At 35.4% G+C, this 19643-nt stretch overlaps 1 protein-coding gene across 1 annotated transcript; it reads right to left on the minus strand.

The window, feature by feature from the left end:
- Positions 1-1087: 1087 nt before the first annotated feature.
- Positions 1088-19057, minus strand: LOC114523385 (major facilitator superfamily domain-containing protein 1-like). The gene is made up of 18 exons (XM_028544282.1): positions 18860-19057; positions 17555-17607; positions 14750-14862; positions 12165-12207; positions 11829-11896; positions 11444-11552; positions 10553-10652; positions 10201-10299; positions 9981-10092; positions 8749-8805; positions 8143-8222; positions 7834-7910; positions 7544-7641; positions 4271-4383; positions 3893-3940; positions 3216-3276; positions 2346-2466; positions 1088-1291 (listed from the first exon to the last, which is right to left on the minus strand). Exons 1-18 carry the CDS (start codon positions 19029-19031, stop codon positions 1229-1231), a joined length of 1587 nt encoding a protein of 528 aa, XP_028400083.1. The 5' UTR covers positions 19032-19057; the 3' UTR covers positions 1088-1228.
- Positions 19058-19643: the final 586 nt, after the last annotated feature.

The following is a 19643-nucleotide window of genomic DNA, read 5'->3' on the forward strand; positions in this document are numbered from 1 at the left end:
CGTCTAACAAGGTATCGACCAGAAACCACGAGAGTGTGCTACAACGCACTGTATTACATTGGAGAAAATGACTTGTAGTTTTATAGTCTCTTCTCCTAGCAAGCGTATAAAGTCTGCATGAGGACTGGACAATTCAGGCATTATTCGTAATATACAATACATAGAGATTACTTCTTGGTTGGCGAGTACTATACGATACGGGTTGTGAAGGATCGCAAAACGAACGAGTGAGTTTGCGATCCTTCACAACGAGTTCAAAACAAAAAGATAAGATATATTGTAGCGAAACTATAAATGCCAATTTGACATATTTTGCGTACGCAAATGGTATCCCCAAACTGGACCCGAATCAATGACCCTATATTCAATTTTTCTAAGGGGCTGTTTACGCGAGCCCGATTTCCCGAGATTCTGCAAAGTGGAAGAGGTCTTCAGGAAACCAAACAAGAACATGCTATTGTCGGAATGATAAAACCCCTGGGATGTTTATGTTATATACTTATTTCGATACCCCAAAGTCATCTCACGATTCAGACCCGATAAGATTCATACAATTGTGTTATGTTAATAATATATTGTTGATTAGAAAAATAGATACGACCCGAGCTAAGAAGGTAGAATATGTGGCACAAAATATCTAATTAGACAAATTGTTTCATGAAATTATGGAGAAATATCTCAAAAAACATCTTGACATTCCGACTTTACAACGAGATGTCACCCAGGTTCAGTACAATTCGCTATACCTTTAATTTTATCTCATATAGCCCTAGTTATCGTATTTGATTGGTTCGTGTTTCAAAGCTGCCGGTGGTTGTGGTCAAATCCCAAACCTCGCTATTAAACGTTTACTCGCGCATCGATCCTCCGACGAGGGCCGGCCCTTGGGTCGAAATTGTCAAGACGTTTCCTTGTATTCAAGGCTCTGCATGGATGAAACAGATTTGTCGATTACAATGATTCGATTTCAATTTGGATCTCACCTATGATCTCAGTTATTGCATATAAAGAGAGCTGCATTTCCATGCATGCACTCACAACACATAAATGCACTTAAGTCACTCTTATATAACATCTAGTGACAATGGAAATATCAAAAATATAAATTTTCAAATCATTCCTAGTACAAATTGGCTACTAAAATTAAATCAATTTAGCAATGTTAAAAAAAGCCCACACCAATTTTGTTTCGGGTCATCTCCTGTGGGTCGTAATCTTTTTTTGATATTCATTTTAACAAGTGAGGATATGCCAGGGCAGATGATCTGTGAGAAACAGGAACCTGGAATTTCTGTAAAGAGAATACGCAGTTGTCAAACAAAGATATATAGAATATTCGTTATCTTGCACTAAAAATTTTGGGAAGATATTCTTCCAAAATGGAAACGTGCCGAACGCACATTTTTACGAATTGATTGTGGAAAAGATGTTTGAGACAGCCCAGCTCCGACTTGTATATTTCGCCATAATATGTAAAACTGTGACATGTGCATATTGCATTTCTCTGCCACGTGAGAATCAGAAATAAAAATGATTCAATGAGAATCAGAAATCAAAATCTTCTTTTATCTTGGCAATTTGTTAAAAAAATGGTCGCTGCTCAGGGAGTCTATAGAAACAAAAGCAAAATGTCGCTTCGAGCGAAAAATACCGCTCGTTAAAAACTGGCTCAAATTGCAATAAGAGTTGAAACCTGCAGGACCAATAACACATTGGCCTTGTTTTTTCTACAATAAAAAGACACTATAGACACTTCACACCTTATTACACTTTACACCTTATTCAAGTGAAGTTTTTCACCTTTCCTTTTTCCTCCAACAATCCCTCATTTTTTTCAATGTTGAAAAATTGGTGAAATTGCATGCACCTTTGAAAAACCGATTTAAAACCCATCGCTTCATGTAAATTATTTCGAGCCCAGTGCTCCGACCACAAGCTGCGCGGGCTTAATTTGTTGTATAGTACATATCGGAAATATAAAAGTGTTTTGATCAATTTGTCAAACAAAAGAAACAAGAACAATAAAAAGAACAATATTTATCAAAAGAAATCACTCAACTGTCTCAGCACACGTTTTTGAGGAACTAATCGGCATATTTGTTCACATTGCTCAAACAAAGCCAATTAGAATGCTCAATTTTCTTATATATCATGCAGAATGGCAAATAACGTATGTTTTATTTACCGGACATAGTCAATATTTATGCACTCAGATTGGGTTACTGAAAATATAAAATGGAACTGCAAATTTGCTTATTGGTCTAAAACAAAATTCCTTTTTCATTGTATGGCCATACAATCTGAAACGGCCGAGTGAATCAAATTAAGAAATTTGTCCAACTTACATTTTTGCCAACTCGTGATAGATATCGGAACCGGAGTTGTTGAGCTGACCGAGGCTGTATAGATGTTTGTCCATCATATGTATACGGATCATTCTTTTGGTTTTCGTCAGTGGAGAACGTTCTGGAAATGAATAAGCGATATACAACTACAATTATACCTATAACAGATTTTATAATTATAGACCATCGGTACTGCGAGTTTTTATTAGAAATAACGTCTCATTAGTGGTGGATTCGTTAGTGGATGGTAAAAAGACAACCTGCATGTTCGCAAGAGTGGTACAGGCGCGTTAACGACACCTCACACACCATTGTCATCAGCTGTTTAGATGCAAAATCTCCAGCATTATAGTAATATAAAGAACTCACAATCATCAACGACTCCTCAAAAGAAGTCGCGCGACTCGTGTACTGAATGGTGGGTGGGTGTTACAACGGCTTTGCTCATTATAATCAGAGGCAACTGGATGTAAAAATTGCTTAATTCAAATATGGACTCCAGGTCATATTGATGTCAAATAGATGGTCAAATATTCTTACATGCATATTATTTTAATAATTATTGCAACTCAAAATGTAAACAAAGCGCTTGTTCACATCGCAGAAAGAAAGACTGTACATCACATCACATCCAAAACCCTTTATAAATTCAACAATACGCTATAGAGCGATAGCTATCTCTAATTTTTGCAGCGCGGAAAAAAGAATATCAGAAAACCAGCTGCGGAAACAGCTTCTAATAGAAGAAAAGATTTGAAGTGTGTTGATAAAGAACACCAAATCCAAAATTTTTGCGGATGTTTATAGCTATCCGTTGGGTTTAAACCCGCTGGAGTTTATAGCAACCCGTCAAAAACAGAAAAAACTTACAGCGCTGATTTCGGTAATTGTAATTGGTTTCTTTGTTTTGTTGACAGATTAAGTTTCCCGCCTAAAAAAGCAAAATATTAAAAGTTAACTAAATCTCGATTTCATGACTGAAGTGGCCTTATATATGCATATACATACTATACTCGAAAAAACCAAACTCCTTACAAAGGATTTTAATAAAATTAAATCTTCCGAAGTACCAGATGCTATAATCATTCATCTACATGTTAAATTCAATTAAATTTTCTTGTACTTGGTTTTGAAAAACGAAAAACGCAACAGTGTTTTCAGTGTAATCTTTTACGAACTATTTTTTGTAATAGGCACCTTAAAAATGTAGGGCGGGAACACAACGACAGCGGCTATCAATACAATGACAGTGTATTCGCTACCTCGAATTAAGCTCTGTAGAATTGTTTCCTACTAATGTTTTTAACGTCTTATACATCATTAATTTGATGCGATTGATAATATTTAACAACTTTTAACCATGCCATTAATTCATTTAGCTAGAGTATTCCAGCCGCGTCGTCGTCGGTTTGCCGTCCCGGACGCATGCTTAACTTAAGGATCCCAAATAGCTATCTCATTACCATCGGAATCGAAGTCATGTTTTGAATAAATATTAGATTCCTGATGACACATGACGTCGATTCCATGAGAATGAAAAACTATACCTTTGGCTGAATCAGCCAGATAAAGCATAATAGTGCACATCAACGCAACTGAAAAATAAAAGATAGAAAAAGTAGGCAACTTATCATCATTGTGTAACATGGAATTGTATAAACATAATCCATCAATTAAGCTGATTTTCATTAGGGAAAGTGGAAAATATTACGTTAAATCCTTAGACTCGATAAAACGCTTTACATCAAGTCAGATTTTGCATTTTTACGAGATACGCTATATATAAAATTCTACATCAATTAAATTCCTCCTCCTTCAGGTACAATATATTAGGGAAGATAATAACGGAAGAAGCCATTTAATTAGAGCTTAAAGTAATCTCTTGAAATATTCAACAAATGCAATAACAGCGGGACAAAACTTACTGCATAGCCAAGCACAGAAAAATACTTCTAAAAATAGATAGCCTTTGGCGTCGACAATGGCACCGGCCGCCATGTTAATAAGAGCAAGGCCAAGATTCTGTATCGACTGCATGCTACATAATAGATATAAAACACATTCTTGGCGCTCCGGCATAATATACATAAATTATATTCATCTACTTTGAAAACTACATGGTATTTTATTTAATAGAAGAAAACAGGATAACTAAATAATATACAGATACGATAAAATGTATACATTTAAAAACAAATATCCTTTACCAGCTGATAGTTTTAGTAATATAGAATTAAAGTAATTCCGAAAAATGAAAGCATGATACAAATTTTATTCGGTATATTTCGAATCAAGATCGATTCATCTTCAGCAGAATGGTTTAACGTTTATAAGATTTGCGTAACTATAAAGCGCGTACCATTCAAAACATGCGTGATCGTAGCACGCGTAAACAAGTAAAACAAATTTTAACGTACAACCAATTCAAATGTTAACCGCTGTTCTTCTGTTCAGCGATATTATGTTCAGGAGTTTAGATGTTTGTTGACAGCGCTATTTTCGTCTTTGTATGCATGTTCTCGTACCCGTTCTAGTAGCGTTCTGTCAGTTTTATCAATGTAGGTTTTGTTACATTTTGGACAAGTAAACTCGTAGACAATGTTGGATTTGCTTTGTTTAGTCCACGTAATAGCTGTTCTCCCTTTGTACCAATATTTGGCATTTCTAACAATAGTGTAGGTATAGTGGCGTTAGCGTCTGTCACGTTATTGTTGTTCTCATTGTCAGTAGATTCAAAATGGTGTTGATCGAAGCGTTTCATTAATGAGCAGACAACATGTTTAGGATAACCGTTCCATCATAAAAATTGCAGTTTTTGTGTGAGTTTAGATGGTGAACACATGTTGTAGATGCGGTTAAGAAGAGAACGAATCCATGCAATGCGATGTTTTCATAGTACAAAACTATCAAAGTATATTGACAAGTAAAAGTACGTTTTCGGTATATGGAAAACTTGTTGTCGTCAAGATTGAGGTCGAGAAAGTGAGGTGGTTCGTCAGGAAACTGGTCATAAGTAAAGCGGATGTCAAATGAGTGAAATTTGTAACATATCAACGTCATCATGCTTAACTACTAGTAGTGTATCATCTACATAGTGGCAATATAATTTATTGATACCGCATGATGGAACGGTTATCCTAAACATGTTGTCTGCTCATTAATGAAACGCTTCGATCAACACCATTTTAAATCTACTGACCATGAGAACAACAATAACGTGACAGACGCTAACGCCACTATACCTACACTATTGTTAGAAATGCCAAATATTGGTACAAAGGGAGAACAACTATTACGTACACTAAAGAAAAAACTTCTGATCAGAACAAAAGTAACAACAGCAAATTTGAACTTGTTTACGAAAGGAAGCAAAGACGAAGTTCCTAAACAAAGCAAATCCAACATTGTTTACGAGTTTACTTGACCAAAATGTAACAAAACCTACATTGATAAAACTGACGGACGAGCACATGCATAAAAAGACGAGGATAGCGCTGTCAACAAACATCTAAACTCCTGTTTATATCGCTACTGATTTTAAACTCTAAATCTAACAATGAACAGACAGAAACGTGTTCTGACAAATACCAAAATCATCGACTACTCAAAAGAACTGTAACTTGTTACTTTATAAAGAAGCATTACACATCAAAAGACGAAAATCGATATTAAATAATGGACTAAAGGCTAGTAGAGAACTGCAGTCATTTAACTAATGGCAAATGACACTGAACAGAAGAACAGCGGTTAACATTTGAATTATTTTCACGTTAAATTCGTTTTAATTGAATTCGTGAATGACCTTCCCAACGTTGCCACGTCTTCATCTTCGGCAATGTTTGCGGATGACACAAAGTGTTTCCACACCATCGAACATCACAAGGACGTGCATGATCTCCAAACTGATCTCGACAACATTTGTGAATGGTGTGATGTTTGGAGAATGGATTTAAACGGGGGGAAATGCAGTCACCTTCGCATCACGAGGAACTTAAACCCGATTGATTCGTCCTACAGTCTAATGGGGACAGCAGTTAGGAACGTAACCACCCAGAAAGATCTCGGAATTCTCGTCCAGCACAGCCTCAAGTGGAATGATCATGTGTCTGTTGTGTCGAGCAAAGCCAACAAGATGTTAGGATTCGTGAAAAGGTCTTGCCATGGTATGCATGATGTACGCGTGCGTAAGGCACTCTACACCAGTCTTGTACGTAGCCATTTCGCCTACGCGTCTGAAGTTTGGGCTCCGCAAACAGTCACCCTAATACAACAACTTGAGAAAGTTCAACGTCGAGCTACCAAATTCATATTATCACTGCCATTCCGGACTAATATTACGTACAAGGACAGGCTTTTGAAGATCGGTCTGCTGCCCCTAACCTACTGGCACGAATATCTGGACATCATGTACCTATTCCAACATTCACAAGGTGACCCCAACATCTGCACTAAACAATCAGAACGCATCACAAGACGATCAGACACCACAGGTCGTTACACCACGTTTAATATACATAAAGCAAACACGACAACCTTTCAGAACAGTTTCTACTGCAGAACCCCAAGAATTTTCAATGAATTACCAGAACATCTCCGCGACTCCAAACTCTCAATCTCTAAATTCAAATCTGAACTGTTTAATTATTATAACTATCTCACAGAACATGTATATGACGTGGACATTCCGCAAACGTTTAAGAGTGTATGTGTAAAATGTAATTCGTCTCGTCCTTTGTATAGTCTAAATGTAAAGTTGTGTTGTTGAGAGTTATCCATGCATGTTCAACATATTGTGAAACAACCTTGTATTGTATAATATTTTGTAATAATGTCCACCACTAATGTTCATGTAAATATTCTTATTCTATTTAGTATAATTGTACTGTAAGCAAGGGACCCCATAACTGGAGTTAAAACTCTGTGGGGCTCACCAGCCAAACATGGCGAAGAGTATAAATAAAAAAAATAAATAAAATAATTGCTTACGCGTGCTACGCTTACGTATGTTTAGAATTGTACGCGCTTTATAGTTACGCAAATCTTGTAAACGTAAACCATTCTGCTGAAGATGATTCGATCTTGATTCGAAATATCGTTTTTCGGAATTACTTTAATTTATATCATTTTTCGGAATTACTTTAATTCTATATGTACAAAAACAAATATATATGTATAAAGTACAAGTTAACAATACTTACAGTCCATAAGCAGTTCCAAGTTGATGCTCTGGCACTACCAGAGCCACTAAGGGCCACAATGCACATGCTACTATTGAGTACGATAAACCCATAAAAACCTAAATACGTAAATGTATTCAGAAAATAATATTCAGAGGTAAGAACGTTCCAACTCGGGGCAAATCACCACACTCAGAGAGGACATACAATGTCACTCAATAGGTGGCAGCTAGACGATTAAGTTTACGATCCTGAATGTATTTAAAATAGTATATAATTATTCAACGGCAAACTATATTCCCAGGACATACCATAGACACAATGGGAGAGAAAAATGTAAATGCCATGTACACGTGACAGCCAAGGGTCATCGAGACTCCAAGAAGTACTTGAAGGAAAAATAAAAGCGAAATAATATACATATAAGAACGAAACAGACCGACAACTTTTTACGACTTTAAAAAGCCAACTTCGCGCTCAGGAATAACCTAAAGTTTTTTATACAAAAAAAATTTGGTAATATTTTTAGATACAAATTTATTATTATTTTAAATATTACATGAAATTACAATGAATTAGCCTACGTAGCAAAAATTATAAACAACTCAAAAATTACTTACTCCATGAAACATTTCGCCCAAACTTATCGACAAGAAATCCAAACACGGGTGATGCTCCGGCAGATATGAAAAACATGATGCTGAAAAAAAAATACCGCGCGATGAATATATTGCATGCAAATGCAACATGCAGCTGTTGATCTCTGACCGCTGCTTTCATACTAATGGATTTCACGTGACGCCATATATGGACTCAATAGTGAGGTCAACTTAAAATCGAGGTTAAAAGTTCAGTGTGGTTATATTGGCTTTGTGCTTTAATAGTAGAAAATACGTGCAATTTCGTATTTTTTGATAATTGTCGAGCTAAAATGACTGATTATGTGAAAAAATTGAAAATGGATATTTTTATATGTAAAGTCATTATACATATATTATGGCTGTACATATAAAAAATATCCATTTTCAATTTTTTCAGTAATTATCATTGAATAATTATCCACTACCATTTTTTATTGTTTATAAGTCTCAGTAGAAGCGGACCACTAGATCTGAGCCTCATAAATAGATTTCTTTTATATTTCTACCGTCGGTACTCTGTGTCTTATTGTTATCATTAACCAATGGCAAAGCTTCATATAGGTACGTACCAACCCTACGGCTTACCTGTTGAGAATACTTGCTGTAGCAGGAGTTACGTCATATTTATATTCGAAAAATAAACTATATTAAAAAAGAACATGCATATGTGATTTAAAACAACTGTATGCATTAGAGATGTTAACCAGAGGCCAGTTGCATGAAGGCGTGATAAAGCCTTATCTATCGGATAGTGATTACCATATATAATGGTAATTGCACTGAGTGGAGTGCGATTTTGTGTGAAATCAAACGCGTGATTACAAATTATAATCACAAGTTTGATTTCACACCAAAGTTGCACGGCACAAAGTGCAATTTCTACTTTATTATATTCATTTTGAAATCATACTAAAAATTTAAAAAATTCAAAACAATTTGTTGGCTGAAAGAACCGTGAACGCTAAATCTATTCTTGTCAAGAAATTTTGCGGGACATTTAAAAATTCAAAATAATGAAATTTTGCGCCATTTCCCCCTGTCACTTGAATGGACTGTTACACTGAAATAATAAATCTGATTGGTTATTGTGGTGCAGAGGTTCAATCTTATTGACTTATAAATGATGCGATTAATGTTCAAAAATAGTGCGATTTGGGAATTAATCACACAATCATTTTTAACCAATCAAATTGCAATAAACACCATTGATTTCAAAATGAATATAATAATAAATATATAAACATGCTTTACAAGCAATGAAAGTAGAGATTTGGAGCTGAAAGCCATCAAAGAGAGTTTTCAATTTAAGAAATACTAAGGATTGAACCAGGTTATACATCAACGACGCGCGATTTTAGAGCGATAGGTGGATAGCGCGATCCAGCTTACATACAACCGGCCTTATCAGTTTAACCCAGCTAAATAATTAGGCAAAACCCTGTCTAATGAACCCATTTTTCCATTGAATTAGACGCGCATTAACTAATGTATCGTTTTGCAACATTTTTTAATTAAACCTCAAAAGCTTATAATAGATCTTCCCTACTGCTTTTCTTCCCGTCCCCCATTTTTCCTTTCTTCCTTCGTTCTCACATTGCTGCCGATTGCCAGCATACATGTATACCATGCTTTAACTTAATATGGAATGGAATCATTTTAGGCTCTATTTTTAGATTGTTAGACACCCATGAAGATCGATTTGAATTAAGTGATTTTGTCCCTTATATGTGTATATAATACTACAATCGCCGATCGTTTTGTATGACACAGATGACACATGTAATATATGTTCAACACATTTAAGAAAACCCACTCACACGCCCAAGCTGACAAATGGGAAAACAGCCACGTAGTAAGCGACACATATAAAGAAGATCAACCACAATGTGAGCGGAAAATCTTTAATATCAGACAGACGTATCACCTCACCTAGGAAATAATGAAACAGAATTCCATATTAAGTCACATTCAAGGACGTTTGAATGCATTTGTGTAGTAAAATTAAAAGCCTCGCCTATGATATGCATGGCAACTAACCCGTTTTGCTTTCGCCTCTCTTTAATATACGCTCGGCTCGCCTGTCAAAGAAGGCCAAAATTAAGGCAGCCAGTAATGACAATAGACAGAAAAGTACACCTACGAAAAGACAAAGAAGTAAACATGAAATGACGATATTCAAATCACGGACACAAACAACACAATGCACATGCAATAACTAACTTAATTTATACATAAAATCTTATATATCATGCCAAGAATGTGTTCGGAAGGCTCAAGACCATATTTCATCTTTTGTGAAAGTGGTACCTGCTCACAAGACTACTGGTACCTGATTTCAGGACGACAGAATATACTGTGCAGAATATCACAGAATAGTATTATACAGCACCTACAAAGAGTGTCCATCCTAAGGTCACATGTCCAATTCCAAACCTTTCCGAGAACATATTGTAAATTGGCCTCATTACATTCAAATTCACGGTGCTGCCCTAGAGTGAAAAACACAGAGAATATAGAAATACATCCCATGTTACATCTCAGGTTTCAAAATATAATAAAATATTAAGTTTCCAAGCACCAAAAAAATTCATATAAGAGAGAAGAAGAACGGACATCAACCGGATATCATGCAAGCATTTTCTACACTTAGGGCTATAGCTTTCAAAACTCGCCATTATACTCTTACTACTCTTGAAAATTTGTAGAAAATAACACCTCGGTTGGTTCTGTAATTTTTCTCGGTCGTTTCTTTTCCCAGAAATATTCACCGTTCTTTTTGTTTAATAATAGATTAGTATAACAGAGGAGGCAATGAAGATATCAAATGCTTTAAGTAATTTTAACTTATCTTTTCTATTTAGTACCCATGAGGCCCACAGGCTTTGGCTATAAAGTTGACTATCAAATCAAATCTACGCCTTGTTCACGTCTGTAACAAGTCATCAGATCGATTTCATGTAAAATTTGACACAGTAAGCAAATACTGTGATTTTGACTACAATCCAGAAGATTAGGCAGAAGGCATTTGAACACCCACGCCGGGGCGTAACTAGAACGATAATCGGGGTTGGGGGGGGGTTAGGTTGGTGGTGGGGGTGAATATTCATAAGTATATTCAGTTCTGCCCGACGGATTTCTATTGTAAACTATTGCACTTATAAAAAAAATCCCCCGAATTATTGTTCTAGTTACGTCACTGCAGCCGCGGCATGCACTCTAGACAATCAATATCTAACCAAGACACTCTAGAGGTACCATATAACTAAGCTCGACTGCTTACCACTCGCGAAATACTGAGCTGTAAACCAAACACTAAATTCAACTCTTTCCCCTTAAACCAGGAAACGGAATATGTGTTCTGAGCAACAGCAAGATTCTCCCCACCAAGACTTTAGACATATACAAAAAGAACATATATAAGTAATTTTGAGGAGATGAATACTGAGTTTCTGGTATAAGAAAACAATTTTAGTTGATGAAATGATAGGCTGATCAGCTGATGCTGTACATAAAAATCTATATATCCTGTTCATCAAAACGCGACGAACATTTGCTTTGGAATTTTAAATGACTAAAATAAAACTGATAATCCGCCGCGTGGCGAACCGGGAGGGGAGGGAGGACTTGCAGGTCAAAATGCTTCGTAATTGGTGAACTTAACTTACCCGAAGATAAACCTTCCGGATTCCATTACAGGATAGCTTCCTATGTATGCTCCAATGGCGAAGACAATCTGAAAAAAACAGCATGCAGCAAACGACGGGGTTTACCTTTAGTACGTAATTCATAAAGAGGAAAATAAATTCCTTAAAATAAACGTTTCTCTATATTTGAAAAACTTAACTCGGCATTTCAGGTTACTATTCGTATATTTTCCTGTCATCTGAATTATGAATGTACAACCGTTTTCCCGCACAAATTTTATGTACTATGTAGGAACATACACATGCGTTGCTTGTTAAGTTATAAAGCTTTCGTATACTCATTTGTTATAACTGTACCTGGCCAGCTAAAACAAATAAACTGAATACAATGGCGCCGAGTCTGAAAGTGAGAAAAAGGTTATGGTAATGAAAATAAATTGCATGTTTCTTAGGACCGGGAGACTTAATTACAGTTCAGAACTCATATTTTAAATTCATCGAACTCTTCGCACACGAATGACATCGCACTATACAGGCATCTGGGGCCGGTTGTTCAAAAGCAGGTTAAATTTAACCCTGGGTTAGTGCTAAACCTGGGTTAAAATCCTTAACCCTAGGTTAGCTAAACCTGGGTTAAAACTGTGTTGTTCAAAGCAGGGTTGGCGGTAGGGTTAGTTAACCTAGGGTTAAAAGATTTAACCTAAGATTAAATGTATTTTAAGGACTAAATTGGATATAAGAACGTTTTCGATTGGTCAATAAACGAGCGTCAAAACTTTACCCGACGAGGATATATTGTTAGTCGAAAGATTATATGCCGTGAGGGCAGGGTCGCAGGGACGTTGTTTTGAACAGTAATTTCCGTGCATGGAATTTTGGAAAGATTCGAAATGAAAGGCCATTTTCTATGATAAACAATGTCGATGTGAAACAAAATTAAGCAAATTATAAACAATCTATTTTAAAATTTCAGGCATTCTTTTATTATTCAAAATTCAGGAACAAACATAACTTTACCACTTGCTGCCAATCAAAAGCATTGAATTTAAGCATCCGAAACAAATATTTCGATTACGATGTTTCAATTTGTACGGTTGTATTCATTTATCGTGATTGAATTGAAGCGAAGATAAATAAATCAATACATCAGCTGAAACCGAACGAAGTCAAACTTAAACAATTATTTGCTGTCGAAATTATTCGTAAAACCTTTCAAAAGTGTTTAATTCATGACGAATTATACGTGTTTACGTGTTTCAGCTCCGTATTCATCCATTTTGAATCAAAGTTAACCCAGAATTAAAAAGTTAACCCATCTAGCTAGCAGGGTTAATTTTTTTTATCAATTTTAACTCAGGGTTAACGCTAACCGAGCTTTGTGCAACGCAAATCAACCAAGGTTTAAAATTTAACCCTGGGTTAGGCATTTTTAACCCTGGGTTAGCGTTAACCGGGTTTTGAACAGCCGGCCCCAGGAGGACAAAAAACGGACGTGACGTTTTGGTAAATATATTCAGATGTATGAAATTGTAATTATAATTCATTAATCACATAATAATTAACTATGAACTAAGGTAAACATTTTCTAAAGTGACATTTTCTAAACAAGCAAGGTCGTCGTGTCTTGATCTTTAATTGGGTTGGGGCGGTTCATATATTCATCATGTTGAAATAAGCATAAAAACAATTGCTTCCAAAAGAAATTAGTCAGCATAACGCAAATATTTACCCCCCCCCCCAAAATACGCTTCTGGCTGTGGCACACATAGCTTGTGGTGGTGGTGGTACCATATATTTCATTGGTCGGTATGATTTGAGACTCTTCAAATTTTTAATAGCTTAAATGTCCTCAATTTTATATTATTTGATACATACTTTAAGTATAATAGTATATTCAGATAAATCTTTAACTTGACGTTGACAACATTAACAGAGAAATTCAGAAAATATCCTTACGGTTTAAGACTTATAAACTCGCAATTATTCCAAAGAAAACCAACTTCATTTTATTTACATCAAGACAAAACCAGAGTAATATATAGTTACCATGAACGTACGTATTGATGAAATGGAAATTGGCGAAGTGAAAGAGAATAAGAGTTCATTAGTCCGGCGGCACAAAGAACATAAAAACATGGCTACATAAGCATGCGCATTTTAATCAAAGAAGTGATTAATACCAGAGATAGGAAACTATGGGACAACATAACGGCAGACACACTCAATGAGTGGCGTATCTAATTTAAGTTCGCCAGTATCTTAATTAGGATTGCTAGTCTTGGGTACCGATAGAAATAGTCACGTGAATAAGCAGCATGCTTTTGACTTTGTATTTCATAATATATTCGACGTAAAGTGAATAAAACCCTAAAATTGTAGTATAGGTTTTTTAGTTCACCCTACACGAACAATTGCGAAGATCACGAGGGCCACGAAGCGTTAGAAGTATCGTGGATGACATAATATTCTATGGAAAACCGAGACAACAACACGTTGAGAACTTTTTCTTTGGAGAAGTCTTGTCTGATACTAAACGAGATTCTAAACGTGTGAACCACTTACAAAATGCACCAACGCCTACTAATAATCACGACGTCAGAAGTTTATTATGCATGGCCAATTACAGTAGCCGCTACATCGCAAACTGCTTTATTAGCAAATAAGTGCATGGCATACTTTGATACCCAAAAGGATACATTATTACTGTGGATGCACGTCGCGTGGGTGTATCCGCTATTCTATCCCAATCAACGCCAGGCAAGGGTGAATGGTGAGGGAGTCGTACATGTAGCATACGCTAGTCAGACACTGACTGAAGTTGAAAAGCGATGTGTAGAAATAAAATAGTCCTCACACTTTTGTCAAGAAAGTTTGCGCTTGCCTGAAATTGCTGAATTTATAAGCAGTGTTTTTCAGAATTTCATGATCCACAGACAGCTTACCTTATGCCAAATACTTTGTCTATTAAATATCCTCCAAGGCAACTGAGTATGACATTAGGCCACGAATACAATGCATATAACATTGCATAGCTTTCTGTAGTTACTTCCATGTCCTTTGTATGAAAAAGAAAAATAATTCATTGTTATTGTGAAAAATTCTATTTAACAATTAGTCGCCGAAGGCGAGGTGATTACAAGCGACTGAGCCGAAAGCCAAATGAATATACTCAATATAGGCTTGTAATCACCGAACCTGAGGCGACTATTTGTTTTACTGTAGTATAAATTTCGAGGTGTTTCGCGGCGACTGTTTGTTGAGTATAAATTTCGTGGTGCAAGTAAGAATCAGCACAATTGCATAACTAGGGATCCAAGCATTGTGCAAAGTTTCCATGCCTTCTAACAACCCCGTACCCAGGGTCTTTAACCGTGGAGCGTAGGTTAAAGACCCTGGGTACGAGGTTGGCCTTCTAATACCTCAGCAACCAGGCATTTGTCCCAACATGAACGAGTCACGTTTTGACTTCTGCCAGTAAGTATATAAAGAACTAGGTTAAACATTACCCTTAATCAAACAGACAGGAAATTACACAAATTACGTTAGCTGCGATATTGTCATTATTACTTGAACTCTGGTGAGAGTCTTAAATTCGGTCAATTTTTTTCTGCGCAAGACTTATTCTCCCACGCGGCCAATCTTTATTTCGGCCAACCGAAATAAATGGCTATCGCATGTGACACATTTGTGATCATCTTATTGGCGTTTAGCGGCTCATTTAACTTCCTGTTTCTTCGCGCTAACGTCAGCGGCTGATTCGACTTCCAGCTTCTTTGTGCTTGACATCAGCTGCTGGTCAGGATTGTTTTCTGACATACGAAGCGTAATAATAGTGCGTTTTATTTTGCGTATCCAAGTATTTGTGAATGCACGCTTTCTAAGCGTACTCGATCAAAGCTAAACGACACTTCACGCATATTCAAAGCTAAACGACACTGCATACATATTCTTTGTACTCGATCAAAACTATACGAATGTACGCATCATCAGTGTACTCGATCGAAGCTAAACGCGACACAGCACGCATATCCTGTGTACTCGATCCGAGGCTAAACGACGGCACGCGTATTCGTGCATATTTGTGGGAAAACAATTGCCGCTTATTCCGTCGCCTAATCCTCACGAGTGAAAAGGAACATTTTCTTCTTTTAAGTGTATATTAGGTATAAGGAATATTAGGGATAGGTATAAAAACAGTTTCTTTCCTAGCACGAGTAGCACATTAAACAAGTAATTTTTTAATAATTTTCTTGTATGATTGCATGGCGACTTTAGCGGGTTAACGGACCGAAAGCTTTGCAGTATTTAATACTTACGTGGTGTACCTACAAGTTATTATAATTAAGTAATTTTTTAATTGCAATAAAATTTTAAGCTTTCTTGTAAAATAGTTAGAAATATATTTATATATATTGTAACTTTTAATATTTGGAACACATTGGAATTCATTTTTTATGCGATGATGTGTTACTAAATTTAATCTTATCATATTCTGTGAAAAACTAAAAGACTACGCGCATATTTTGTGTACTCGATTTAGTTATTAGAGTTCAAAATTTAATAAAATATTATGCTGCTAAAATCAGTAAAATGGGTATGGGCAATCCATGATTCGCAGACTCTCCATTCCACTGTTAAAGATAGCCCTTGTTTTAACTTTTAAGTTAACCTGCGATGTTTTTACAGTGCCTGCCAATCTTTTGCCTTTATTTATAAACTTTTCCCACTATAATAGCTCCTTTAGCTCAAGTAAACGCTTAGCAAGGAAGCATCTTGTTAAATTATAATTTTAGTTGTTCAAGCAAAGCGGGCGCAATTTTCTCAGATTACAGGGTTTGACAAAAAGCACCATGTTTGGCATGTAACTACATGTATATGATGGCAAAAATTTATACGTCATTTCAAAAGAATAGCCAAAATACTTGCATTGTAAATAATGAAAATGGAACGCGGTGCATATTATGTCTATGATGTGGATTTCGATGCGGATGCTTCGACGTAAATCGATACAAGACAATATAGCTACTTATATTTATAATCAATATTGCATACCGCCAAAATGATTTCATTACTGCACCAAATGTAGGTTTTGTATAGTATCAATTATGTACTGTATGCAGAATAGCAGGTGTGGAAACAATATATATTCACGTAAGAAAGAGATCTCGTAAGCTCTTCGCTGTGTTTATGGGATAAACTGTCCAAATTATATTTATGCTTAATTAATTAATGCTGGTAACTCATAACATAAGTTTATAAATTGTGTAGTTTCTTAAAGAATTACTCAATATTTGCGTCCGAAATGTTTGAAACAACACTCGTTGCTCCTCGTTTCTTTAGTTCTTACATCGTGAATATTTAATTTTCGCCACTCAGAAAATTATAAATTGACCCGTGACTATCACTTTAGAGACAGTGAATTTTGATCAATCAGAATGCAGGAAAATGAATAGTCACCTCGAAATTTATACTAAATACATTTAGTATTTTTTATATTCACCTTCAAATGCAGTTCTTGTGTCAATTCACTTGTGCAAAAGTGTTAAAACAACTCGGTGATTATCCCAGAATAATTGTTAAATATTCTTTGATATATGTAAAAAATTATCATTAGCCTCAGTTTGTTGTTCATCAAGGGCTTGATAACCTTTTATGGATAAGGTTCTGAACTTCATTCAATGAATAATGATTGGATTCTAATAACAGTATGTACCAGCTGAAACCTTTATATGTATACATGTACTTACCCGTTCAATCTGTTTTTGTAATGCAGCTGGGTTATCATAGCAAAAGTATGATCCTAAGTAAAGATTAAAATAAGAATGATTCAGATAAGAACATTTTTTTATCAATGAACTTTATGAAAAAATATTAGTGGTTTTACTATTAGAATGTTATTCCTACAAAAAATGAACAAAGAAAAAGTTACAATTGAACCATACAAGTGAAAAGTTGAGTCTAAAAGGTGAAACTGCAAATTTAAATTTTAAATTTTTAATAAGACTATTTGTCACTTTGTATATGGTATTTTAAAATTTTAGTTTGGTAGATATTCAAATTGGAATTGATGTTTTTTGGTAGAAATCACAACTTCAAATGCTTAATGATCATTTCACTTTTATTTTTATATAGATCATTGTGAAAATTTTATTCATATCAAAATATTCCAAAATAAATTTTAAAGAGTTCATTTTAAACTTGTGATGTTCATAATTTTAAATATATATGAATTTCATAAAAAGGCCAATCCAAGCCTTTGTTGATGAACCTGCTTGTGATTTCCAATTTATATTTATATATATTAAGTTCACAAATAAACTTGAAAACTATTGGATTTGGAAATATTGAGGCATTTCAACACATATTTGCAGGTCTAAAAGGCTAAGTTGGGTAATCATAAAAGCTTTATCTGAAGTTTAAGTTGCAAATATATGTCTTTACACATGAACCTACTATTAATTTTAAAGCATATTACTTTTGCAGGAGTAATCTTGAAGTTACACAATTTTGCACAACAATATATGTGTATATGTGTCACGAAAATTCCTAAATGGTTAATAGGAAATGCAATAGTGTTAAAAAATTTTAGAGACGATTCCAATAATTCAACTGGCAACTGCTGTGGCAATTTTCAAATGAAAAATGGGATAGTATATATAGCCATCCTGTGTAAAGATGATATTACTCAAGAGGTAAACTATACAGCTATTGGTAAACTATTACTATGAATGTGGATCAAAATCTGTTAGTTTAACTTCGTCAGAAACAGGAAAACAGCCAATCATAGTCGAGGAGCATATAATAAACTAAATAAAGTAGCAAATTAATATTGCTGACTCCGTCAATGAATTCTCAGAACATATTTTGAAAAAAGTGCACAGTAACGTTCCATTTCTAAGACAGAAATGGAACGTTCCATCAGTAACGTTTTATTTCTGTTTTAGAAAGATAATATTGCACAAATGCTAATATACATTAGATATATTGAGTATACGACACGAGAGCACCAACATGTGTCACGTGAAATGTTCATTTAGTAGGAAGTGACTTACCAAAACTGAGCGAACATATGAACACGAGAACAATATAACGATGTAACCGACGTTTTGGATTACATATAGCCACACTCCCACAACCTTGCAACTCATCTTCAGGTTCTTTTTCCAGAAGTGGCTTGGTCTCGTTTTGATCCGCCGTGCGATCTCCCACTTCGTTATCCGCCATAGTTTGATATCAGTGCTTGATCCACGCACTGGATCCACCACAATCCACTGAGCTATACTATCACAACAAAATTCATGAATTCCTCAAACTTTCCTCATATTTCGGAAGAATTCCTTAGACACAAATAACAAAGTAACACAAAGTATAGCAATTACGTAATTTACAACTTTCATCGGCCACATGTGACCAATTGGGCCAAAACAATCACATTTAACTTAAACCAGGCAAAAACAACTTAAGCACGAGTTTCAGCAACACTTGAAAAAATTTCCCCGAAAAAAGTGATTCCCAGATCGCTTCCCAAAAATCGACCAATTTCCCCGTTTTGCAGAAAATTTCCCCAAAAGTGCGAGTAAATGACGAGCAATATAGAAAATATAGCTCAGTGGTAATTGTACGTTGTTGTTAATTAGTTGTAGTTCTGGATGTCTGAGATTAAACAACTTTAAAACTTGTTGGTACCTCCAACTTCTTGAGTGTTTGAACACAACAGTCAACAGTGGCGACGAGCTCGAAGATTTCGGAACGGCTGAAATTGTCTGTTAAATATGGCTGCAATTAACCATTTAAAACCTAAACCGTTTGTCATTGCAGAACGTTTTACATTTCACG

The sequence above is a fragment of the Dendronephthya gigantea genome, unplaced genomic scaffold, assembly GCF_004324835.1.
Source record: "Dendronephthya gigantea isolate DGI-Jeju-01 unplaced genomic scaffold, DenGig_1.0 000027F, whole genome shotgun sequence".
NCBI classification, from domain to species: domain Eukaryota; kingdom Metazoa; phylum Cnidaria; class Anthozoa; order Malacalcyonacea; family Nephtheidae; genus Dendronephthya; species Dendronephthya gigantea.